Source organism: Gouania willdenowi, chromosome 13, assembly GCF_900634775.1.
Source record: "Gouania willdenowi chromosome 13, fGouWil2.1, whole genome shotgun sequence".
NCBI lineage: Eukaryota > Metazoa > Chordata > Actinopteri > Blenniiformes > Gobiesocidae > Gouania > Gouania willdenowi.
The window spans coordinates 10,964,303-10,991,841 of NC_041056.1; the positions used below are offsets into that span (position 1 = coordinate 10,964,303).

Consider the following 27,539-nt stretch of genomic DNA (forward strand, 5'->3'; position numbering starts at 1 on the left):
CTTCCGTACAGGATGTTCCGTTGTTGTCATGGCGCCAGTCGCTTGGGATTTAATATTTTACTGGATATCCGTCTTTATCATTTCCGCCTTTATTATTACTAGCAAAATTGTGTAAAGTTCTGTCAAATGAAATAATACAAAAAGCGATGCTAGACATTAGCAATTATTTGAACTTATAAACAAAGTTAGCTAATGATTGCTAACTCAAGTTAAGTCATACTTGTTGTCTATTTTTACGGCCATGGCTTATCTAGAGACTAGTCCCAGTATTTACAAGTTGGAGCAAAGTAAAAGCAAATGCTGGGTGGCTTCAGGCTCAAAGCGTTTACCTGACAGGCGGTCCCAAACACAGGTAATATCTACGGTCACACAGCTGTTTGTGTACTTTGTGTTGTTTTATAACAGTCTAAGTATCTATAAAAGCCTTATGGGCTGCCAAAGCTTATTAATGCTCTGTGAAGTCTCTACTGTGTGTTTACACCCAACATAGAAACCAATGAAATAATAATAATAATAATAAAAAAAACACTGCAGTAATAGGTTATGAGTTGTAATAAAAAGGTGTATTATTGTTTAAGTCCTTCATATTGTCTGAGATAATGAATTAGTTAATGCATTAAACTGCTTCATACGGTTTACTGTTACTACACAGTGTCCCAATTTTTTTCTCCATTTTACTTGATTATTACATGTTTACTTTAAATTACTTAAAAAATACATATTTAGACACACAAAACTGTGCTAAATGTTGTAGTTAAGAAACTCACATTACTCCAGCAATCAAATATAAAAACTTGTAAATCATTAGTAATGTCTTGTGTTCTGACACATTTAGAATGTTATTTTAGGCAAAATTTACTGCATTAGAGAATTTAAACTGTGGCTTCAAATTAATAGAATGAAATGGTGTATTTAATAAAAAATAAATAAATATGGGAGAAGTTATTGATATTAATTGGAGGAATGCAAACAGCGTCTGGGAATGAAAGCCGCAGGGAACAAGGCCAACACGAACAACGATAGAGAGGAGGAGGAATAAAAAAAAAGACAACACTGACCACAGATGAGAATAAATCCTACATAAAAAAGGACAAAAAAAAAAAAAATGAAATTGTGTTCAGAACAACCTAAGAATGTTTGACCAGAGAGACAAGCTTTGATGTAAATTTGTGTTGAAAACAGAGGACGGGACTTAGATAAGCAAACTGCTTCTCTCTTCTCCTTTTTCGGCATGTACAGAAAAAAAAAAAAAAAGTGAATGTAACCGTGTCGGAAATAAACGGAATAAATAAATAATTGCAGCCAGTAATGACCAGTTTTGTATTTACATGAACAAATTCAACCTTTCAACAGTAAATTCAACAACATATATTTATATTTACTATTTAGCTCTCTTTTTTCCTGACTAATGATGAATAATAACACCTAAGTAAAGTGTGAAGAAGCAAGTAGTTTCATCTAAAATGTTTTGTTTATATAATTTGCGAGAATTGTATGGTCATTTCGCATCTTAATGTTTAGTGAAACTTTTTTTATTTCGTCAAAATGAGAATTTGCAGTGTAAAACCAGCTGTTTTGATATCGATAATGCAACTTTATTAAATGTGTTTATTGTCACTCACGCAGTATTTACATACCTAAAGAACATAAATGATCAGTATTAGTTTATGATAGCTAGCGGTAAAATTACAGCAAAGAATACCTTGATTTCTCAATGGCAAAATAACAATAATCATTCTGCAAAAATTCTACATCGCTCATACATGAAATTAATATAAAAATATTTGGAAAAAACTATAATAATTGCTTAGTGCATATTTAAGAATACGATTTCTAGTCCTTGCTTGGTCATATTTTAATACGTATTTATACAAATCCAAGGGGAAATATATATATTTACATTATCGCAATCAAGAAAGGCCATTTTCATTGAATTAATTCCCTACTTTGACTATACCAGTGTAATGATTTAGATTTTAGCTTAAGTTAACAAATTAAACCATAACAGAACCGTGAAGTCATAAAGTATGTTTGCTTGCAGTGCACGAGGGGAAACGGATAACATACACGAATAAACATTCACATTTTTAGAGTGAATTGAATGAAACAACCTAATTTACAGACTAGAACAGTCTGAAGAGTGAGTGTATAGCTCTGTACATTAACTATTATTGTAATCCTTTCCACCACAGCTTCTGTTCACTGAAGTTCCCTCAAGTTCTGGCAACCGTGTGACCCGTGTAGGTTTGCCAGCCCCCATCGTTATAGAGAGACTGCTGCCAGTGCCAGAAGCCCCCGAAGATGACGAGAGACCCAGAAGCTCGATCACCTTCACAGCTGTCTCTGAAGAGCGGCTGCAGGCCGCGGTGAAGCTTGCACAACGAGACCTGAGGCGAGGGTTTCTTGACCTCCAGCCAAAAGCTTTTTCTGGGGTTTCTCAGGAGGCCTCACAGTTTGAAACAAGTGAAGTTGAAGATCGTCAGGTAAAGGAGTTACTGATTTATCCTCAAGGCAAAAATAGAAAACTTAAAGGTTTGTTTACTTCCCTCTGTAGGCGAAAGTGAGGACTCAAACCCGGACTAAATTGAAGCCTCCCAATCCCACAAAGAATGTTTGTCCACCTACTGAGAAAAGACAAGCAGCAAAGACAAATCCCGCTTCTCTCCTGCCTCGTGCTGGCATGTCACCTCCAACCAGGGACACTGAGGGGCCACGGCCAATGGAAGGAGGCAAAGACGCCTCTTTGAGATGCGAGATCCGCAGGTTGCAGAGCGAGCTGGAGTTGTATATTCAGAAAGTGAAAGAGTCAACGGCAACGCTCAGAGGTACAAAAACGGCTTAAAGACATATCTTAAACAGTGTATTTCAACCAATCTTAAGTTTGCCAACTAAACATTTTCGTCATAGTTTTCTTCGACTAAATTTTTCTTTAGTGTACAATAACAGACTATGACAAATTAAAAAAATACATGTTGACAAAAACTATATTAAAATATATATAAGTTTCGTTGACTAATAAAAACTAAACTGTAATTTTGTCACGTGGGATGAAAAAGTAGGTTAGCAAATGATAATTAAATATTTTTTTTAAATGCATTTACTCTTATCCTGTGTATTTTAGTTGACTGTTGGGTTTTTGCTTTGACCTTTTTGCCTTTTTGCTTAGCCTTAGACCTAGATACACATGAGTCAGCATTTTATTCTCATATTGTACAATTTTGTTGATGTTTTGTTGCTTTTTTAAGTCTTTTCTCTTATGTCTCCTTCAAAAGCAAACAAAACATCTCCAAAAATACACAAAAAACAACAAATATATAAGAAATTACTTAAAAAACAAAGATAAAATCAACAAAAATGCACAATATGACAACAAAAATATACAAATCTACAAAAAAGACAAAATTACACGTAATTTTAGAGAAATTACTTCAAAAGCAAACAAAATATCACCAAAAATGCATGATATAAGAATAAAATAGAAGTGTCCTTTACAGTAGTTGACTAAAACTAGGCAATAACTAAATTAGTCCTGATGACTAAATTTTGACAAAAACTAAGTCAAAAGACTATGACTAAATCTAAATCAAAATTTGCTGTTAAAATTAACACAGATTTCAACCAGGAAAAATCATCATAGGTTTGTAAACATCACCAAATGCATGTAAAGTAATGATGGATTTAAAACAACAGGGTGGAAAACGGAGGAGCCCCTGGAACCTGAGGAGCAACATAAGTTAGAGATACACCAGCAGCAGCAGGCAGCTCGCTCGGCACGCATCATTTATGTGCTTCAGAGGCAGGTTTGTAACTTTCTTTTACCCATAAATGACACATTATGTTATTAAGACTGGCATTTTATTTAATTGTTTTACAAACCTATCTCATTTAAACTCTCCATTAGGTAAAAGACATACATGAAGAGGCAGAAAAACTTCCAAACTCAAAAATGTGGGACTCCAAAAAGGTATGCCATTATTGATGTTTTGCAGAGTTTGAAAAAAACCCAAAACATTTAACTTTTTTAAGTTTTTATTTTTTCAACTTCTTTGGTCAACACTACAAAGACTTGGGCTTTGGTTGTTTCCATACTAACGTTTTATACACTACACACTCAATGAGTATATACTGTCTATTATATACTATTATTATGATTAGTATGATGACCATTCCCACTGAAATATACTTCAAAGTTTCCTGAGATGCATTTCGAACATACAGCGACAAAAACCTGAAGCACACTGAGGCTAAGTATCTCTGTTATTTTCCACCTTTGAAAGTTCTGATAGTATTTTAAGTGGGAAAGTGACCAAGTAGAATATCAACATGTGGTCATTTGAAACTCTCGGAAAACGCTTTTCATGCCGACATTTCGGAGATTTTCCCTTGTGCTACTGACAAAACTTCCGGTTAACTTCAAAACAAGAGCCCTATTTACAAAAGCATTAAAAAACGAATGGAATACATGAAGAGATGCTTTTGTTTTGAAAAGGTGATGTTTGACTATTAGCTTGAAGCTGGTCCCTGGATGATTTTACATTCTGCTTGCAATTCATCATGGGGCGGTTGAGTATGACTAGTGTGAACACCGTGCATACTTAGGAAATGTCCCGATAGAGTATACATCCAGATATTTCTTGCATACTCAATCTTTTAATACTATCTAATTGGAACACACTACAAACTCATTGTGACATCAGACTTAGTATGAGTAGCATGTTAGCATACGATTTCGAACACAGCCAAGGAAATACATTGATGCTAAATTGTAGAAGGCGGGATCACAGTGTTGTATAGTGACTATAAAATAATCTGTTTGTCTTTCAGGCGTCAACGATAAGCAAGCTCGCAGCCGCCTACCGCGCCTCACGCAGGGCCTTGCAGCAGATTATCCACCCGTTTTTACATCCTCCTCGAGCCAAGGTGCCCTCTCATTACAGAGAAATAAGCCAGGTGATCCGGCAGCTCTCTTTATGCTCAGGAAAAGTTGAGGCTGACCAAGGGTCAGCTGTGCCTCTGATGACAATTAACGTCTTGGAAAAACTAGAGGTGAGGAAAATGATTTGCTGTCAATAATAATGATAAGAAATGTAAAAGTACTGATAATGAATGTTGATATTGAGTGTAATCACTCAGTGTGAGATTGTTGGAGAGTTTGTCTTGTAGTTTTTTGGCTCGTATTGCCAAGTAACAACTATTTAGCCCAAAGGCATCTTCTTCTTTTTCTAGCCAGCTTCTTCTTCAACTCGTCAGACTAAATTAAGATGTTAAGGTTTAATTTATTCAGACAACTGTTCCTCAGGAAATCGGCTTTGATCTCCTGACATGTTTCAACTGTCAACTGACAGTCTTCATCAGCAGTGTCTGCTGATTGCTTTGATGTTTCCTTTGCAGTTTCCTTGACTTACGCTTAATAATTCCAACAAGATTCTTATAATAATAATAATAATAATCCTGAATTCAAAAAGAATACCAAAATAATAAAACTTCAAAGGAAACATCAAAGCAATCAGCAGACGCCTTTGTCGAAACATGTCAGGAGATCAAGTTGGATTTCCTGAGGAACAGTTGTCTGAATATATGAAACCTTAACATATTATTGAAAAATAAGACTAAAAGGATCTTGCAGGGAGACTAAATTATTTTGGACAAAATCATGAGACAGTTTTTAAAAGTAACATAACAAAATTACACTGTGTGCTTTACTTATTTAGAACAAGCTAACGCATGTTTTAGAAAAAACTGTCTCACAGAGAAAACTTTATTGTTGAAAAATGTGACAATATTATATATTGTTGAAACTTACACTCTTATCACACCAGCAACCGATTAAGTATAATAATGACTGTCACTTCTTATTCTTCAGATTTGATCTATTTTGTATTAATTAATAGATATGTTTATATGTGTGTATTTTTGGGCTGGATGACCTTTGTTGTAATTAGCGCTATATAAATCAAGTTAGTTTGTGAATAACCAATGCCAGCAAAATGTCTCTATTCCTTGTAGACTTTAGATTCAGCTCTGAGTGAACAAGAGATGCTGAGTAAGGTACAGGCCCAAACCTGCCCTTCCAACAGAAAGTCCCCAGTGTCATCTCCCAGAAAAGGAAACTATGGTGAGCGTCAAGCACTATTAGTATTTTACTCAATTCAGATAAGCTAATATACATATATATAGTAGGGCTGGGTATTGCCAGGTACCTCACAATACGATTTATCACGATGTTTTTTTGCCCACGATTACGATATTATCACGATACAGCGATGATCGATATCCATTTCACAGGAATTTCAAAACATTGTCAATCAATTTCACATGAATGACAGCCAAGTAAAACAAAGTGTATACTGCACAGGGGCTCTTCTTAACACACACTGACCACAACTAGTCCAATGTCCTTAAGGGAAGACTGATACAAAATAAAGCTTCACCAAAATATTGTTAATGATGTTTGTACAAATTAACTTTAAATCATTAAAAACAAGTTGAATGCAGAAAATACTCATTTCAGTGCTAGTATTATCAACTTCTCTGTAAACATGGACACGTGTCAGTGCTGCTTAACAAGTAGAATTAACTTGTTTTATGAAAACTGGAAAATTTCACTGCATATGAAAAATAAACATTTCAGTCAGTGCATTACAAGTGGCATCGATGGTCTCGTCCACAACAACACGCAACCTTTCCCACGGATCTTCTGTTGTTCTGATGAGATGTTGTTCAAACGCTCTGAGCAGGTGAAGCTGCGGATGGAGTTTCACAGGACAGCCCTATACTTAACTTGTGTAATAAGGAAAAAAATAAAAAATTAAATAATTAGATATTGATATTTGGCGCCAGTGAATCGATAACGTTCCCGCTAGACGAAACCTCACGATATATCGTATCGATATTTTGGCACAACCTTAATATATAGGTACATATGCTTGTTCCTGCAACAGTCGTCTAAAACCAACTATCTGCACTTTAATCAATCTTTGGAATCCTTTCAAAGAAGTGTGAATCTTTTCGTTCGTGCATGAGTAAATCACGTAAGGGTGGTGTTGTGGTAGTGTTTAGGCTTCCCGCTGTGCTTAATTTGTTGCGCCAAGGTGGAATTATTGAAAACGAACCATGGTGATATGAGGAAAAACTGGAGCTGAAGCACAGCAGTAAGTCATTGGGTCTCCTGCTGCTTAGCAGATATCACCTGCTGGTTCCTCCTGGAGAGGTGACATAAGCATCTATGAGCTTCTGGGAACACATTTTGTTCTTGGACTTACATTTTTGATATTGTATTTTTTAATTTATCTAAACCTTTCAACCAGTCTTTGTTTAATTTTTGTCATACACATCATGTGGAGGTGATTTAAGACACTAGTGTATGATAAACCTGTAATGATATTTACATCCTCATGAAAGAGAACCTGCTCATGTTTAGGAAAGTGTCAGTACAAGATTTTCATTTGGTTTTGTAGATATTCCAGAAAATGTCTCTACACCTTGGTTTCATCATTTTAATAATGTGTCAGTCAGTTCCACATCTCTAAGTAGGAGCTGTTCTTTTTTTTTTTTTAATTTTTATTCTTTTTTCTTTTCATTCATAGCAGCAGAATCACACCTGAATGAAATGTACTGTATGCGTTTTTAGAGGCAAACAAACAAATGTTTCATTTCTAGCGTGAAATATTACTTTATACAGTATTATTTTCAGTTATAGAGAGCTCTAGGTTTTTCACCATCCTAGTATATTTTATAAAATTTTAGGGGTGTTTTTAATTAGTCTCCAAATTTTGCATCTGAATACAACAAATACTTTATTTAGATAGTTGTAGCAGTGTTCTTTGCTGGATATTATCTGTAAAAAGAGGTGATTAAAGATGCTTTTTGTATGCTGTGTTGTATGGTGTTGTTTAGGCTTATTTACGATTTACATTTTTGTGCATTTATTATAATAAGTTATGTATAAGCCCAACTAGGAACAAGAGTTGAAAATTTGTAGTAGGGCTGGGCGATTACCAATATTCAAGATATATCGAGTTTTCCATTTCCAATATCACCTATATCGATATATACATATTTTCAATAGCTTATTTTGTAACTAGATACTTGTTTTAGGAGTTGCTGCTTGAACTACTTCTCAGAAGAGCATAAAAAGCAGTTAGATGGATTTCTGAGTGCGTCCTAACCCAGAACTACCCATAAACAAGCCTCACTACAGAACTCACTCATACATGCTGTCCCTAATTGGAGAAAAAGCCAAAAGTGGCACATATTGTGCAACTGTTTGTTAATAAATGTGCCTGCTTGGCATTTTTCATCAGCAAATTTAACCCAGAATTGTTTTTCTAATAAGACTTTATTTGAATAAATAAATATTGAGATTTATGTTGTATATCACCATTTTGAGAAAAAAATATAGAGATATGAGTGGACCATATCGTCCAGCCCTAATTGGAACTATGTATAATTGCATTGTCTTTTATTCTGTTCTATGTCAGCAGGTAAGCGATTGGCCATGCGGACTAGAAGCAGAAAAAATCCGTCCAATCTGCCCATGAGCAGAGGTGAAGTTCTGAGAAATGGCCTGATCAGACTTGCCCAGCAGAGGGAGCTAAAGGAGCTGCAGAATAACAACAAAAACAGAAAAACAGTGCATACTAAAAAACCAAAGGCTGGCAGAGTGAAGGTGACTCACACATAGAGGATTAAATACTGTTACAATTGTGTTTTGACCTACTGGGACCTGTTCATACTCACTTTATAATTGGTTAAATCACCTTTAAGATGTCACACAGTGCAGTAACCTTTTCTTTTTTATTGTCACAGTTTAATCCAACTACAAACTCTGGCTTCCAGCAGCCCACAGTTTCCTCACGTCTAAGGGTGAATCAGCTCCCTGAAAAAGAGCATGCTGTGCCCTGGATACCCACATCCCCTTACTCTGCTCATCCGCACCGGTGAGCCTGTTATCTCTGTGCACAGATGTACAAAATGTTCCATTCATTTTGAATATCCTCACTGCAGTCCTAACTGAATTGAAAACAAATCTCATTGTGCAAAATGGAATTTAGTGTGGTAATGTCTGAAATTCTGGTCTCAGGATAACAGTCAATTATTGATCTGTACAAGGAAATAAATGAGCTAGAGGCCACCTCACTTAGTGGCAGGGTTGGGGTGAATTACATTTTAAAATTACAATTACATCTTCAATTATCCATGTTCAATTACAACTCGTATATGATTGATTACGGTGACTGGCATTTTTTACCACTTAATTAAAATTAAAATTATTACTTTTCCCTGAAAGTCAATTACAATTACGTTCTCAATTACTAAAGCTCAATCACAATTAGTCACAATTACTGAGCCTTTAATAGATAACCACATTAAACTTAACCTTCCTCTTGTGTTAGCTTTCTGTTAGCATCTCTTATGACAATGGGCCAGTTTTGACCCATTTCTTAAATCAGCTGTAAAATACACAAAAAAAATATTATCATCATCCAATTTGTTTCTTAAATCTTAATTACCGTGTTACACTTCCTTATCTGTGAAAATATTGGTTTTAATATTTTCGATGTGGGCGTCTAAGCCTATTTTCTTTCAGTTTACACCTTGATTTTAATTTTTTTGTAAAAAAAAAAAATGATCCTTAAGAGAACTGACAAGTAAACATATTTTAATAATTTTAACTTATGTGTAAGACATAGAACTGTAGCATGGTTCTCTAATTTAGCATGTAATAAAATTGTAAATAACAGTTATTATATGCTAATTACAATTACAATGTCCATTATCTGAACTAAATTACAATTAAATTACAATTACAACGGCAAAATATTTTTTCAATTTTGATTACAATTATAATTTACCCCAACCCTGGTGGTAATGTCTGAAATTCTGCTCTCAGGAAAACAGTCAATAATTATTGATCTGTTCATTGAAGCTCAGGAAATAAATGAGGTAGAGACCCCCTCACTTAGTGGTCACAAAGAGTGAATGACATTGATTTTGTGTGTGTGTAAGAATGTATCATTGCTTATTCTGTGTGTTTCTTAAATAATAAATCTTCCACCAAGAGGAATTGAGAGCGTGTTTGACAGCCTCATGAAAACCAGTTTTGTCATTATCTTTCAGATCTGAATAACCAAAGGTTTTCTGATCAGAATCAGAAACTCAGAATCCCTTTAATAAAGAAATAAGTAGTATAAATATGATATCTGAATTGCAAGAGAGGTTTCATTCATCAAATCCTTTTTCACCTGGGCTGCAGGTAATTTTCTAACCTAAGGTACACTAATGTGTAATTTATCTACACTTGAATAATGATTTCCTTTGCTACTATTTGAAACAGATCTCCTGAAAGAGGAAGAGAAGAACCTCGATGTGCTTTCTCTCCAGTGAAAGCCTCGCCAAGCTCTCCGAAGCAGGGGGTGGTAGTGAGCGGTTTGGGAACGCAGCCGCTTTTAAGCTCTGGGAAAAAGCAAGAAGCTCGGAATGAAGCTTTAAGGTCAGCCTTTTACTTTGCAATCTGTTCTCAGAGCTAAATCGAGTTAATTTGTTGTGTCTTTATGCATTTGTCAGCTGTAAATGGATACTCTGTCTATATTCAGCAAGTTCAATCCAATCCACATGTCAGACCCCCACTTCCTCGGGGCCCACAGGCTGTAGTTTGATTGAACTCATAGTTAATTCCTGCCAATAAATGAATTCAGGTGCCTGCTAGACTAAGGCCAATTCTTTTATTCAGTGATTAATAGCTGGCCCATTTTTGCTGCATATAAGCACCTCACTGATTAATTTTTCCATGTGCGTTCCTGTTTAATCAAATTTTAATGACCGCACTTGTGCTTTCCTATTAATCAATGTGTGATTTTTAGTGACGAGGATTAGAAAGCATTTGTGTGGAAAGCTTAACTCAGCTTTGTTTGATGATTACTGCTATGTTATAGGGAAGCAAGGTTGGACAAGATGACAATGCAAAGGCTGGGAGATCCCAACCAGCTGAATAAAGAAGAGGCGGAACACATTCAAAGAATAAGGTACAGTACAAATGATTTACACCAATAACATATCGGCCCTCATTTATCAACCTTGCTTTAAATCGGGTGTGAATTTAAGTGCACATTTGGTCGTACGACAGAACCAACGTGTGATTCATGAAACATTCATATTTGATCACAAATTATTAACATGTTACGCTCTTAAATCTTCCTGGTTCGGAAGCTCCGCCCACTGAGGTCAAACAAACACTAGCAAGAAAATAATGGAAAACTGAGGTGGAGCAAAACAAAAAATGTGCTTTTGGACAGTTTGAAAATGGACTTAAAGGTATAGTTTTGCAGCATTTTTGTGTTTGCAGCATTTTGCTGTTTACTGCACGTTTACCCTTGTTGGCCACCATATAAAGGCGTTCATAGGTGACGTCTGCCCCCCTGTGTGCACTGCGTACAACTTCACAGCAATGATCCCGAAGAGACACATGAAAAATTACTGTTTATATCGGCATCAATTATTTTAGGCTTTTATTGCTTTAGACAATAAATAACACTTTTAAAGAAATTAACAAAACCCTTTAAAGAAAGCCTTAAATCACTAAGTGTTGTCCCTTGTCTGTGTTTATGATGCCTTGAGTTAATCTCACCTATAATTTACAGTATCATATGAAGTTTAGGGTATACTTTACATTTTAAAAGCATGAATGATACACAGCAGCGTTCCCCTGGTCCAATTCAAAGCTGAAGCAGTGCTGCACTCCCGTGTGTGTGTGTGTGTGCGTGCATGTGTGCGTGTGTGTGTGCGCGCACCGTTGAACTGCTCCTGATGGTAGTAGAGTTCACCAATGGGGTTATACAGTATTTCGTGGAAGGAAAAAGTGGTATCAGTAATAAAGTGGGCTTTTTTTTTTTAATTCTTTTTATTTTGTTTCATTCCTTTAAATAATAAGTTTTGATCTGTTCTGAATGTGTGTTTGCTTATGCTTATATGACAGCTGAGGCTTGTTTAATACGTTATTTTCAGTCTTGGTCATATTAGGCTGTGCTGCACCACAAATCCACAAACTCAGATTTGCGTACACAACCTCAGACCTGACGTGAGATCTAATCATAGAGCATGCTCACGTCAACATTGATAAATATTGAAGTTTGCGTGAATTTGGTCGAATGCACGTGGTTGATAAATGAGGGCCATTGAGTGGAGGCATTGATCTGAAGTGATAAAATCTTTACTAAGGTTTTGGCTGACGTGCATCTTTATTTATTTAAAAAAAAAAATCTTGGTTATGGGCGTGGCTTCTAGAGCAGTTAAGACTGGCCCAGTCAATACAATAGAATCTCCAAAGAACAATCTATGCTATGCTAACTACCTACTCAATACTCACTATAAATATCTATTCACAGTTCTCTCAGTCCAACCTACTTGCTACAGATTGCAGAGTCTACAGGTTCTAGTTCTTATAGGAGGGGCGGGGTTAACCCATGCACGCATACCAAAGTAATCCTCAACAAAGTGTGTCCCACTCTATCTGCAGCGCTCTACTGAGCAGAGCTGAACAAAACACTCGTGTTTTGTGGCTAGCTGAGTTGTGAGAGTGGGAATTACAACACGGACACAATTACCCACTGACAAAAGAGCAGCCAATGTAACAGGTCATGATTGCAGCACATCCATTCAGTATCAAGGAGAGCATGGGTTCCTCGGTACTAACACACATTTCCTACTGAGTTGCTCAGGATTTAGATATAATCAAACCAGCAATAAAAAAAAAAACAGCATGTTTCTTTGCTTGCAATCAGTGCAATCTTAAAACAATAGCTTCGAGTGATTGCTTGGGTTTACAATAATGATAATTATGATTATTATAATGATTATAATAGGAATACCCTTTATTCATCAAATATGCAGAGACTTATTATTCTCACCTATGCATTCCGCCCCTCAAGTTAAAAGAAAAAAGGACACACTATACAAGGCAATATATTGTATTAATGGCTGCCAGCTGCAGACAGTCATGCTCTGCAGGTTTGAGGATCTTGATAAATCTGTCCAAAGTGCAGTTATGACTGTGTTATACCTGTGTCTGTTTAACAATGAAAAATCCCTATGAAATGCAGGGATGGTAAATCAAATTTTGTAGCAGGTAGAGAGTTGTACAGTGGTATGAATTGTTTAAACTTTCTGTTTAATATGTTTTGTATTTTTTTTTTAGTTTTGGTTTCATTTGTTAATTAAGACACATATCAGGGGTTGAAATACATTCATTCTCATAGCTTCTCAATTGTAATTACTGAAAGAATGAAGTAAAAACTGTTTTATGAGTCCGTCTGCAGGACTCCACATCCCATAATGCAATGCACGAAACCTTTCCAAAAATGTCAATAACGGAGTGTTTGCAGTGGCAATTTGAACCTTTTACATTTTTTTGTCAAGCAAATTATGTTGGATTTATTGATCTATGAGGCCTACACTATGGATGTATCTGATTAAAAAAAAAATAATAACAAATCTGCTACGACTTTGACTTTCTTTGGCTACAGTAAATACCTGCATATTATTTACATATAACTATCACTGAGAAAGATAATATGACACCTTTAGTCCAACAAAAAAAGCAATAAATATCAAAATAGCTTCAAAAGATGAAATATAATATATATGATATAGAATTGTGTACAGTAAAACTTATTGTGTCCCAGGTTGTGATGTGTGTGTGTGTGTGTGTGTGTGTGTGTGTGTGTGTGTGTGTGTGTGTGTGTGTGTGTGTGTGTGTGTGTGTGTGCGTGTGTGTGTTTTGGTTAATAGGTTTGAAGGTGTCTCACCAATGCATTGGGCGGAGGAATACGAGCAGGAAGCCAGAGAAAGGATCAGTCCTTTTTTAGAAGAACAGGTGAGAAAACTTGCTTTGATTTGATTTGATTTATTTATTTTTCTTCGATCAAGTAAATGACAACTCAAAAACAGTTTAAAATAAAATGATATAAATTAACATCAAGAAATAACAACAAAAAACTGTATCTTGCGTCTTCAAATTCTTTCGCATCTCAGTTCACATGAAAGAAAAGGAGTAGGAAGAAGTATAAACTTATCTAATCCTAGTCCTTTAATTTTTTTTCTAGATTTCTTAACTTAAAATAATGTTAACAAAGTCTCAATTTACTAACACTTTGAAAACTATTATATGAATAAGCAACACAATATAAAACTCACACAGAAACCATGCAACGTCATTACACTTTACACTAAAACCCTATGACTGCATGTAGATTTCATACTATTCTGTGTGTGTTCTGTGTATTGAGCAGCTGACTGAAGTCCTGGTAGAAAACCTATTGGAGGACGCTTCTCAAGCTGCGTGGGCAGTGGAGACGGACAGACGGTTTGAAGTCAGGGCCCAGCGCAGGCTGCAGGCCCCTACACTGGAGAGCATGCTGCTTCGCATGGAGGAGATACAGGTGGGAGAAACACCCCCATCTAAGGAATCACTGTGGTGATTGGTGTATTTATAGTGAGCTGTTATAACTATATGCTTATTATTGCTGCTGGGTTGATAAGGGAATGCATTGTGTTACATAAGCTTTAGTATCGTTGGTGAACATGTTTTTCTCCGTGTGAGCAGAGGGATCAAGAAGAAGTGAGGAGACGGTTCGCTTCCATCAACTATTCAGATCCTTTCTACAGGGACCGAGCAGGAGTGGCAGGTACAAGCACTAAAACATCTATTTCAATGTTTCTAAAATAGCAGTTTACCCCTAGGGGTACACAATGGCACTACAGGGGGTACTTCAGAAAGAGAGTGGGAAAATTAACAAATGAAAGCATTCATATTTAAAATATGGACCTTTGTAATGTGAATTTTGAGTTAAAAATTATAATCACAGTAATAATGTTGAAAATTATCTTTATTAGAACATGAACTAAAAATATAAAGATCAGTCTTGGTCCCACACAGGTGGGAGGTGATCAGAAATTACAAAAACTATAGAAATAAATCTTTTCAGGAGGCACTAAATACTGTTTCATTCCATTTATTTACAATGGGATTTTTAAAAATGTGTTCATTTCATCATTATGTTTTATAGTATATAATATTGCAGTCAGACAAAAGGGGGTACTTGGATTTGAGCACTGTATTTATTTATGTTTATTTACAGTATTTATGTTAATACATATGGAAAACTATATGTACACACTACTCAAGCTTTTTCTATTTCTATTAAATTGCTCAAAATAAAAAAATAGATTAAAAAATGTAATTCAGAAATAAGAGAAAAGGGTACCTGAGCCAAAAAAGTTTGAGAACCACTGATTTATTTCATGTAAGATTTTGCTGATATCTACCAACAGTGGGTCCAATGGTCCAATAGCAGATGGTTTCATGTCATTCATGTCCTCCTCGTTGCTTCCCTGCACACACTCCCTGTAGTCATCGGTTTTTATTCTTCCAAGGGTCCCAGCTCTCTGCTCCTGACAACCCACCAGCCTCTCCACAGCCAGTTAGACTCACAAAACCAGCGCTGACACGGCCATCTGGAGCTGACATCTTCCTGGAGAAACCTGTTGAAACTGGGTGGGTTACTGAGTTTTGCTTAATCCATACCATAATATAATTTATCTTTAACCTTGCATGTGCAGTTATTTGTTTTTTGTTGTTGAAAGAACAATGGGGGTGTTTTTTTTTTGTTTTGTTTTTTTCAATATTAACTGAAAAAAAAAGCGAAATCTTCATCCAAACTGAATATGAATGTGGAGGAATAGTTTGCGATAACTTGGAAAGTCACTTCTGAATCTCTTTTATAGAAAATACAGTTAATGATCCCGTGCAGTTGTTGTTGTTCTGAAGGAACTGTAGAGAGAAACTGGATTGTTTCAACATGAGACATATTACCGTACATTGCCCATTATTCTCACATCTTGCTCATTGCAAAAAAGAAAATTTCACACAAAGAGTTAAAGCTGCCTGAGAAGACAATGTTTTATCAGATTCATCCGCTACATGTTTTTAATCATTTCAAACTTTATTTATATAGTGCTTTTTGTATATAAAATATACAAAAACAATTTAATTTATCCGTGTATTTTACTACGGAGTCCCAGAATTTTCTTTGGGACTCCAAATCCCACAATGCTATGCACAAAACTTATCTGACAATATTAATAAAATAGTGTTTACAGGGGAAATAAAAACACACAGTTTCAACCTTCCCACCCTACATCTTTTTTCGAGCAAATGATTTTGGATTTATTGATCTATGAATCCTACACTTTATCTTTATCTAATAAATAAATGATCGTCTCCAGCAGCTTTAGGTCTAAATTGGACTTGAATGGGACTACAGGATAGTTCTGATGGCCTCATGTGCATCTGTTTTTGGAATGCAAGCTCAGTGTATGAAACATATATGCAGTACTGGGAGTAAGTGCACTTAGTTTTAATGACTGTATTGCTCAGCAATAGGAAAACAGAGCAGGCTCAGGAGAGCACATAGGAACCTGAAAACAGCTCAGGTTCAGGAAATTGTGAAATTACTTTGACAGTATGAGGAACTAACTGTACCCCTGTGTGCATGGCATTGGGCTAGGATTGGATCAACTAGGGTCTGGTTCTCCATAATAACATACATCAAGCTAGAGCATTTTCAGCTTCCTATTAAGGACATTTGAGAGCTGTCATCTTCTTAGTCCTAAAACTGCCAGACTCTCTGGAGCATTAAATGAAACTGCTTTCATCAATTTCATTTTGCTCCTACTTTTAGTTTATAATGTATTTAATAATGCAATGTAAGTGGCTATTATGAGGTGGGAATATTGAGAAGAAAATTGAGTGTATATCCTTTTACTGCATGTTGTATATAGCCCTTTAGATTTTAACACTTTCTATTGACTAGCTTCTTTACCCAGTGTTTCCCCACAAGTTAATTTATGTTTTGTACTACTATTAAATTGATTCTTAAATTTCCAAAGATTGATTAAATACATTTTATATATATATATATATATATATATATATATATATATATATATATATATATATATATATATATATATATATATATATATATATATTATTGTATTTTTTAATGACATTTATATGTCACTATAACTATACAATAGGGATGTAACGATTCACTCAACTCCCGATACGATTCGATTCACGATACTGGGTTCACGATACGATTCTCTCACGATTTATTTTACAAAATGGGACTGTAGACAAATTTTTTTTTTGGGGGGAAAAACTAGAAAATACTGTACTATTTTCCTTTTATTTTTCATTGTCAAAAGAATGCCTTGATAAACAATTCAAAACAATGCAATTTAACTAAAAATAAATCTTGAATGAAATAAATAAAGGAATAATAGAAATGAAAATGAAGCCTATTAATTTAAATTCTGGTTCTATAATAAACAATGCAAAACTGCATAATAGTTCTTTTTCTTTTAAAAGTGCAACTGAAAATGTATTTTGTGCCTTAACAATTGGACTTTAAAAAAAAAAAAAAAAAACCGTGATTACACTGATTTACGTCATATTTGTTTGGACCAGCAGAGGGCGCTGGTAACACGGTGGTCGGTTGGCATGCAGATATCTTGCAGTGAAGAAGAGAAGCTATGCTAGCAGACAGAGCTAATAGAAAAACGTGACTTTTACAGATATTCAAGTAATATTACAGATATTCTTTCGGTGCTAAAGGGGTAATGAATCATTTTTTAACATATTTAAGAGTAGAAGGCGGCCAGAAAGAAAGTATTAGCAGACTCCGCCCGCCGCCTACACTTGTGGATAAAAAAAGTACTGCTATTCAATTTTCAGAAAATTGATATCAACCGTGATACCTATGAATCGATTTTAAACTGCCTTACGATTAATCGATACATCCCTACTATACAATACTGAAAGTGCTCAAATGAGACGTCATATAATTCAGCAGCTGACTGATATGAAATGCTACATCGATAATCAGTAATAATCCAAAACCGAATCGATAATCGTCAATAATCAAAAATCAGTTTTTGACAGAATCGAGACCTCACTAATCAGAATCGGGGCATTGTGCTGATTAACCACCCCTAATGCACACCTGTCTGAATATGTGTTTCTGTCTGCTGGCTCCTGGTGAGACTATAATCAGGAATAACATGGAACCATTCATGGACAGCTGTCCCACTAAAACTTGCCAATCTGAATATTTTCATCCAAAGAAGCCTGCCTTGCAGTACGTGCACTCTATTCCATGAAAACATGATTGGCTGAAATTATTCATCGTCATGTCCGTGCGCTGAATAAAGCCTGAGCTGATTCAACAGTCACTCACATATTTCCAAATACTGTCTGTTTCTGGTTTTTCGTGTTGTTTTTTTTTTATGTGTTGGATCTATGGTTTTAATGATAGAAAACCTAAAAAGTAAATATTAGTCAATCCTATGGAATATATATATTTGTCACTGAAACATTATGATTAAATGAGGTCATTAACACTTACTATGCTTTAATAGTGACTTGTTTGTAGGTGGCACATATTCACCAGCAAGTTAACATTTTAATATATTAAGGTTTCATTTAATCAGAAAACGTTTTACTTTGATGTACTTTGATCTGATATGTTTTGTCTGCCAGCTGTCAGTCTTCCTCAGAGGCATCTCCTGAAAGACTGACAGTTGGCAGTCGAAACAAGTCAGGAGATCGAAGTAAATTTCCTGGAAACAGTTGACTAAGTGAAACATTGACATATTATTTCAAAAAAGGAGACAGAACTTGCTGGAATAATTAAGTTAGCGTTCTGTCCTCAAGGTCGACGCGCTAGTAGTAGGTCAAATAAATCAAAATGGTCAGAACAATGGGAGTCCTACATTTAGAGATCTACTGGAATCTTTTGACTTGACTAGGAACATATTGACAGCAAATGAAAGGATCCCCACATATTAATGCAAATGTGTCACAATGTATTTCTCTGATGAGATGGGTTTTATTTGACGACAAGCCAACTTTCATTTCCAAAATCTGTTTGTTTTGTATGTTTCTTTTTTGCTGCTTTGAGTCAAGATATAAATAGACACACGATGTGTCGACGGCAGCTTTTTTCCCCCCTGCAATGTTTTGTCCCCAGAAAATAATAAAAATGAAAGGTGGAAGCTGTTTGCAGTGAAATACGAAGAGGAAATGTGTTTATTAGGTACATTGCTTTGTGGTGCTACCTCTTGGGTACAATTTGCAGCGTGGAATGAAAACAATTGTAAAGTAGATCAGCAACCTTCACAGCAGTAAAACACCCCCAAAGTGCCTCATTGCCCAGTAGGAAACAGCAACAACCAAGTGATAAAAGGCTTGGATAGCATTATCTGTCCCAAAACAACATTATCGAGAAAACAAAAAGTAAAAAACAAGTGTTTCAGTATAACTAGCTTATAATTAGGTTTTCAAGAGCTTGCATAGGGTTCACAATGGCTACTGATGCATTAGGCATTTATTTAGTATAAAGCTGAATATTTGTTTTTTAGTAACATAAAAATCCCAAAAAAACAGTAACACCAGCTGCACATTTTTCTTTGAAAGCAAATGTAGAAAATGTTCAAGCATGAGTTTAAGAGCTGAGAGCAACCACCCAATGCGCTGGACTTAAGCTGTATAATGGTAATGCCTGCAGGCAGTTCCCAGATAATTGTGCTAATATAAATCAAAGCAGCACTCAGAGAATTATTAATGACAATGATTAGAAATAAAGCTCTCGTCTTGCTTACATAGCAGCTGATCAAACTTGCAGCTAACCCAGCTTCCTGTAGTGAAATACAGCTGATGTCAGAGAAGTGTGGGATTTCAGTAATCCTGTCTGTTGTTGATTCTCTCTGTGTTCAGTGTAGCGGAATGTCCAGAGTGAATTTATGTGTCAGATTTGTAATTTGTGACTTCAAATTTTCAGCCAGATAGATGCCAATAATCCGTAGTTTTAAATCTCAAATTCAAGCTGAACAAGAGGGACACATTTCCTCATTGTGCTTTTCAGTCTTCAGTTTTTTGACTAAACTAAGTGTGCAAATGGATTTTCTGATTTAGTTGCTGTCATCCCAGAGTCCAGAATGGGAGGTTGTGATATCGTAAAGAAAAACCGGTAACACTTTACTTGAAGTTTTAGACATAAGGCTGACATTACGCTGTCATTATCTGTCATTAGCATGAATAAGGTGTCATGAAGGCTGTCATTAATTGTCGTTTGCTAAATTATGACACCTTTTGAGCTCTGTTTGCATTTTTTGGTTCAGTAAAGGGATCTAATGGGGTTAGGTTAACAAAGGGTTAGGGTTAGGGGTTAGGATTAAGACGGGGGTGTCAAACTCATTTAGTTCAGGGGCCAAATACGGTACAGTTTGATCTCAAGGGGGCCACAGATTTTATTTTAACTATATATATTTTAACACCTTTTTAAGTCCTATTTTCCAATCAACTTTTTTTTTTTTTACGCTTGACCTTGCTCGTTCTTGTGTTTCCGTGTTTTTCTTAAACTATCAACACGAAAATGGGTGAAAGATGATGTCTTTTACACACCAGTAGGTCAGCAAATAAGATTTATCTTTCCATTATAGAGTGCAGATGACACAGACCCCTCCATCAGCAGGTAAAACAGGTCAATAAAGTCTTACGTGGCAATGTCGTATGCCTGTCATGTACTTAATGCATTTGCAGCTAAAACTGTTCTCTTGACCAAAATATATATATATCTTCTATGAACCTGATTGATCTGCACACACAGGGACTTAAGTGCAGCAAGCTATAGATTTTTCCGATTTCCTCCTTTCCTCGAACACTTGGATCTCTCGTGTAATCCCAAGCATGTTTGTACATATATAATATAAATCCTGCTCTGTTGTTCGTAAGGAGTATCCGCAACCGTTTGCCAGTTTCTACCTTAATGCAAAGCTTTGATATTAAAGAGGTACATCACAGCTCATCTAATTCTTCTTTTAGTATGGGGAAGATGCAGAGTGACAGCTGGAGAAGCACACACAGGAATAGCCTGAAGTTCTGCTGCTGGTGTATAAATCTGTGAATGGGTTTGGTCCAGAATACATCAGTGGGATGTTAGTCAGGTATGAACCCAGCAGGTCTCTTAGATCTATGGACACAGGTCAGATAGTGGAGACCAGAGCTCACAGTAGACATGGTGATGCTGCGCGTATTGTTATGCTGCAAAGAAGTGGAACAAACTGCCAGCAGAGCTGAAGTCAGCATCTAATGTGAACATTTTTAAATGAAAGTTAAAGGCACTATTTTTCTCTACTGTGTATGATTGAGAGAGAGATTTTTGGCCATGTTGCTGATGTTTGTTGATGATTTTAAATGTTGTTATTGATTTTAAGCTGTTGAATGTTTTCTGTTGCACTTTTTGATCATGTAAAGCACATTGAGTTGCCTTGTGTATGAAATGCGCTCTACAAATAAATGTGCCTTGCCTTGAAGAGTAACTAAACCAAACCAAAACTTTTCTGCTGAAAACCAATGTATTTGGATATGAAGTAGTGTTGTTGTTTGATCCGACTCCAACTTTTGACATTTTCGAGAAAGTATTTAAATTTGGCATATTTGGTTGTAAAAAGGTAAGAGCCAGCCCTCTATGGGTTGAAACCAGGCTATTACAATGGATTGTTTCTATTGGCTGAGATTAGTGGTTTGGGACATTTTTCTGGCTTCTTACGTCATGAACTGCCACTGTTGGCCCCGCCCCTTCTATAAAAGACAAGCTTGGGTCTGGCATTGTCAATGTCGCCCGTTTTCTAATATTATTCTACTGCCAATGCTTTGACCTCTTTGCCAGTTTTGAACAGGTGATATTAATTTTATTTTAACTTCATTCATGTTCTATCAAGGCCTCGGTTTGTTTTTGCTTGCATGAAGCTGGTTTTAATAATTTTTTTAGTTTCCTTATTTTCATTTTTTCTCTCTTTTCCAGTGTTTTTTATCTTTGACACCCTCCCATGTCTTTGTGTTCTGTATGTGAATTGATAAATACCATACTCCATCCACTTTTTGTAAGTTAGCTTAGTTCTCTGGCTGTGTTCGAATGTGCATACTAATGTACTACAAACTCACTGAGTATATACTGTCTACTATATACTATTATTATGATTAGGAGGATTAGGATGATGACCGTTCCCACTGAAGTATACTTCCAAGTTTCCTAAGATGCATTTCGGACCTACAACAACAAAAACCTGAAGCACACTGATGCTAAATATCTCTGTTGATTTGCCACCTTTGAAAGTTCTGAAAACATTTTTAGTTTAAAAGTGACCAAGTAGAATATCAACATGTGGTCATTTGATTCATAAAACTCGCGGAAACACATTTCATGCCGACATTTGAGATTTTAGACCCGCCATTGTGCTACTGTGCCGACTAAACTTCCGTTTAACTTCAAAAACAAGAGCCCTATTTACAAAAGAGTTAAAAAAAAAACTATTGGAAGACAAAAAGAGATTATTTTGTTTTGAATAGGGGATTTTTAACTTTTAGCTTGAAGCCAGTCCCAGGATATTTTACGTTCCACTCGCAATGCATCATGGGGAGGTTAAGTATGACCCGATATAGGATACATCTGGGTATTTCTCACGTACTCAATCTTTCCATACTATCTAATTGGAACACACTACCTACTGTACTAATTTTGTCTTCAGACTTAGTATGAGTAGTATGTTCATGTGTCATTACGAACACAGCCTTAGTGTAACTTAGTTTCCTTATTGGTTAAGTAATGTTTGTTCATTGGCTTTGATTCTTGACGCAGAAGCATCTGTGATGCTGAAACATTAATAGGCAAAGAGTCTGCAGCCTAGCGCTGGCTGTGTTGTTCCTTAGATGCCTGTCGAAGAGTAAATCAATCCATTTCCTGATTGGAAACAGGTGGATGTGCTGACACTCGGATATTGATGTCCCTTCTGCGTGTTTAGAACTGAAACTAGTTCAGCTGATGCCTAGGAAGCACAATAGTTAGGCACTTTGCTCGGGAGCTGCTGCTGCAACACTAAATATAGCACAGCCGGTGCCATTGCAAGACCGGGTCTGATTTGTCCAAGCAGAGAGGATTATAAAGACAAGCCACAGAGAAGCCCAGCTGAGCCCTTACTTACCCAAAGCAAGGGGTAGATGAAAGAGCTGCACTCTGACACCTCTGTGAAATTCATCATCCTTAGCCTGATAAGAGCAACAACGAGCGTCTAGCACAGCACTGCACTCGATAAACGATCTTGGCTCTTCTCCACAGAAACAGCTGTTGGAAGCCTTTCACTCCATTCATCCAGTTTAAACAGTGAATACAATGAAAAGGTCGACCACAATAAACATCTTCTCTCTCCGCAGGCACAGTTTGCTGTCTGAGAGCAGCCTGGCAGAGGAGCAACAACATACACACAACGTGCCACCAGAATCTGTGCAGGGAAACACTGTCATCTCAGTGTCAAACAGCCTGCTGAGAAACATCCGAAGATACCGGGAAGACTACGACTCCTACCTACGTGCTCTGGCACTCAAAGACGTCTCCAGATTAAATCCATGGGCTGTGGCAGAGAGGTATCATTGGAAAGACATCATGTTAGATATTTATTGTCATTTTAAGGCTCGTATGCAGAAAAGGAAGCTGATTGCATTTTTAGGTTTCAACTTTTTATTTCAAGAACAAAATGGTGCATTACAAAGTTACGGTGAAAAATGGGAAAGATATAGAACATTTTCTCTAAGCAACCACCCCAAACCCAGTCAGTCCTCTTCTTTTCATAGTTGAGACAATAACAACAAAAGACAGAAACAAACCTTGTATACTACAACCAAAAAATACAGTGGTGTGAAAAAGTGTTTGCCCCTTCCCGATTTCTTACTTTTTTTTGCATGTTTTCCACACATAAATGTTTCAGATCATCAAACAAATTTCAACATTAGTCAAAGATAACACAAGTAAACACAAAATGCAGTTTTTAAGTAAAGGGTTTTATTATTGAGGAAGAAAAAAATCCAAAGTTACATGGCCCTATGTGATAAAGTGTGCCAGATGTAGTGGGACACAGACCTTCCAAAAAGTTCAACTTTTGTCTCGTCAGTCCACAGAATATTTTCCCAAAAGTCTTGGGGATCATCGAGATGTTTTCTGGCAAAAAGGAGACCAGCCTTAATGTTCTTTTTGTGGTTTCTGTCTTGGAACTCTGCCATGTAGGCCATTTTTACTCTCTTTCTTATGGTGGAGTCATGAACACTGACCTTAACTGAGGCAACTGATGCCTGCAGTTCCTTAGATGTTGTTATGGGGTCTGTTGTCACCTCTTGGATGAGTTGTCGATGCGCTCATTGGGTAATTTTGATTGGCCGGCCACTCCTGGCAAAGTTCACCACTGTTTCATGTTTTCGGCAGTTGTGGATAATGGCTCTCACTGTGGTTCACTGGAGTCCCAACACTTTAGAAATGGCTTTATAACCTTTTCCAGACTGATGGATTTCAATTACTTTTTTTTCTCTCTTTTGTTCCTGAATGTCTTTGGATCTCAGCATGATGTCTATAGCTTTTTAGGATCTTTTGGTCTACTTCATTTTGTCAGATAGGACCTATTTAAGTGATTTCTAGAGTGAGAACAGGTGTGCAGTACAGAAATGGAACTTGGGTGTGATCAACCACGAGTTTGAACATAACCCGCTTTATGGAATACCCCTCTGGTTGTATGAAATTTATCAGAAGAGCCTCTCAGTGTCAAGTTCAGCCATTAGGACATTGTTTTTCAACCCGGGGGTTGTGGCCACCTGTGGAGTCGCATGGAATTTAAATGGGGTCACCTGAAAGTCTTGTAATTGATAAAAAATAATATTAATAATTCATTTTTAACTCAACTTTTTAATTATTATTGTTATTATTATTTAAATTAAATGCAGTTTTAAAATCTGAATATCTGCGCTGGATCAACTTGTCATTAATCCTGGATATACTTTGTATTTGTAACACAGTATAACAAAGATGATTGAAAACTTATTTTAGAAAAAGAAAAAAATGTGTTTGGGGTTGCCAGAAATTTGTTTGTGTAGAAGTAGCTTTAATTTCATAATGTTGTCATTTTGGTGTGTTAAGAATCTTCCACGAGCTAAATATAGATCTTTACAAGTCTAGTGTCGTCAAGGTTACAGCTCCAATCATAATGCTCTGCTAAAAAAAAACATTATGAAAAGTTTCTTTATCAAAGCATGTCTCAGTAAAACAGCTGCATTTGATACACCTTATCCATTTCTAAAGGAGATATTAAGCCATTTCTAAAAGAGATATTTTAAAAATGATATCCTGAATTTCCCACTCTAACAATCATGTAGATTTTTAACATCGGCTCCGTGTTACATCCATCATAAGTCTTCTCTTCCGCTCACATATTTGCATATGCAAGTGAATGCTTAAGTTGGTGCAATGCAGGCACTCGCTCATAAATAGTTTGCCAGCACGGAGACTCTAAAGGAGCTTTTTCTTTCATCCCTTCCATTTCTTACTCAATGAATTATTTGTTCTTAAAAGAGGAGCAGAATAACTTCAGTCTAATCCCCTGGGTGGGATTACACTCATTGGGAACACATACAGGAACTGACTTATGTGGTAATTCAGCTCATGATTATTGCACATATGTCCCAAATGAACTCGTCATCATCTGATCAGCCTCTGGTATTAGTAAAATGAAACGGGAAAACATTAGGTTTATGTCAAACATTCATGAACAAATATGTATATAGTAAATTACTATGTAAAACTATCATTCATTTTGATGTTTGATGAAATCCTTTCCCTTTAAAGTTAATTATATCTACAAATGATAACATAAAGGGCACCATTTTGTTACCATTGTTTGTTAAAGTGTAAGTACAGTACACCCCCAGGTTTTTGCTGATCTGCCACGAGGAAGAAATTAAAAAAAGGGCTTGTTTATGGGCGTTGCTCCTCGAGTAACAACACGCCCAGTCACAGCAGCCCCGCCCCCATGGCGCTGCACAGTTCTGCATGTAGCTGTCAATCAATTCTCACTGAGGGCTGTGAGAGGAGAAAATGAGTCCCTCCTTCCATCTTGTATAGGAGGGGCGGGGCCAACAGTGACGTTAGCGATGTCACTGATCCAGAAAGCTGTCACTGATCTAATCTCATCCAATAGCAAAATTCTATTGCAATAGCCAGTGTTCAACCCATGGAGGGCAGTCACTCTGACATATTACTACTAATAACACTAAATTTAAATACTTAGACTAAAATGTAAAGAGTGGGACTTGGATCAATAAACTACATTACTTCATATCTAATTATATATATATATTTAGCAGAATGTAGCTGAAGATTTTAGGGCAGGGGTGTCAGACTCATTTCAGGGGCCAAATACAGAGCAGTTTGATCTCAAGTGGGCCACATAATTTATGCGGGAAAATTAGTAATTTCAACATTTTTGTGCCCTACTTTGAATTGCCATGTATATATAAAATGCAAAATATGTAAGAAACTGACAATATTCAAGCAATAAGTGATAGATATATCAGTCCCAACAGGAGCTTCACTTTAAATTTCCTAGATTTTGTTACCAATTTCTATTTAATTAAGTGAAATATTATGTAATAATTTAAGGATTTTGTGAGAATTTGGGGGTTTTAACATTAAAAATGACTGCAATCATGTGATGTAAGCACCAGAAAAACAGTGAGCCACTGCAAATATTGTTGAGTTTCATTTACGCAATGATTCAAGTTTTCTCTGTCAGTTTTATTATCTCCTACGGACCGGATCCAAAGGGACGGATTTGGCCCCCAGGCCATGAATTTGACACAGGTGTTTTAGGGTGTACTTGCACTAAACATTTGGATCATTCTTCAAATTAAATTTAAATGTGGCCCCTGAACTGGAACTTGTTTGACTTATATTTAATATCATTTTTTTACTGATTAAAATCCTCCCTCAGGCCAAATTGGATCCTCTGGCAGGGTGTGAGTTTGACACCTCTGCTGTGCAGGATAATGAAAATACGAAAGGTAAATGAAGGAATAAATCAAACATCATAATTAGGTGTGTTTCATGATGATGCACAGTTGACAAAGAGATTGGGAATAATTGTAGATAACACACACAAATGCTTCCAGCAGTACTAGGCATTATACTTTGACTTTAATCAATACTTACCATTGTTTCCAAATGTCTTTCAGTGTGGCTGATGAGCTGCTGTCGGAAGCTATAGCTGACGTAGCCGCAGAGTTCCAGGATGTCGTGGAGGAGTGCGCTGAGGCTGTATTTACCTCCGAGTTCCTGCAACCCATTCAATCACCTCCATCCTCCACTGCCATCAGCCAATAGAAGCCAACAGCGTTGAGGAAGGAACATTTTGCCAATTTTTTTAATTAAAAAATATCTTCTGGGCACTACATTTCTGTTTTCAAGTGAGCCATTTCAGTATTTATGGTGCTTTTTTTTCTTTCTTTTTCAAGGACATATTTAAAAATGGCCTTTTTTTAAAAAACGTGTTTTTAATTACGATTGCAGCATTTTTAATAAAACCAACAGATGAGATGGGCGATTTGC

The 27,539-nt window shown here is 36.3% G+C and overlaps 1 protein-coding gene across 3 annotated transcripts; it reads left to right on the top strand.

The window, feature by feature from the left end:
- kiaa0753 (KIAA0753 ortholog) lies at positions 1-27,539 on the top strand. 3 transcript variants are annotated; one of them, XM_028465630.1, is made up of 17 exons: positions 1-352; positions 2,193-2,483; positions 2,555-2,825; positions 3,691-3,800; positions 3,902-3,964; positions 4,825-5,046; positions 6,007-6,115; positions 8,481-8,668; positions 8,809-8,939; positions 10,337-10,492; positions 10,935-11,024; positions 13,786-13,870; positions 14,286-14,435; positions 14,600-14,681; positions 15,430-15,550; positions 23,330-23,539; positions 27,167-27,539. In XM_028465630.1, the coding sequence occupies exons 1-17, from the start codon at positions 242-244 to the stop codon at positions 27,312-27,314; spliced, it is 2,538 nt and encodes an 845-aa protein (XP_028321431.1). In that variant the 5' UTR covers positions 1-241; the 3' UTR covers positions 27,315-27,539. The 3 variants fall into 3 exon arrangements, with proteins under 3 accessions (XP_028321431.1, XP_028321429.1, XP_028321430.1); XM_028465628.1 differs by lacking the exon at positions 27,167-27,539 and having other exon boundaries at positions 23,330-23,874; XM_028465629.1 differs by lacking the exon at positions 27,167-27,539 and having other exon boundaries at positions 8,484-8,668; positions 23,330-23,874.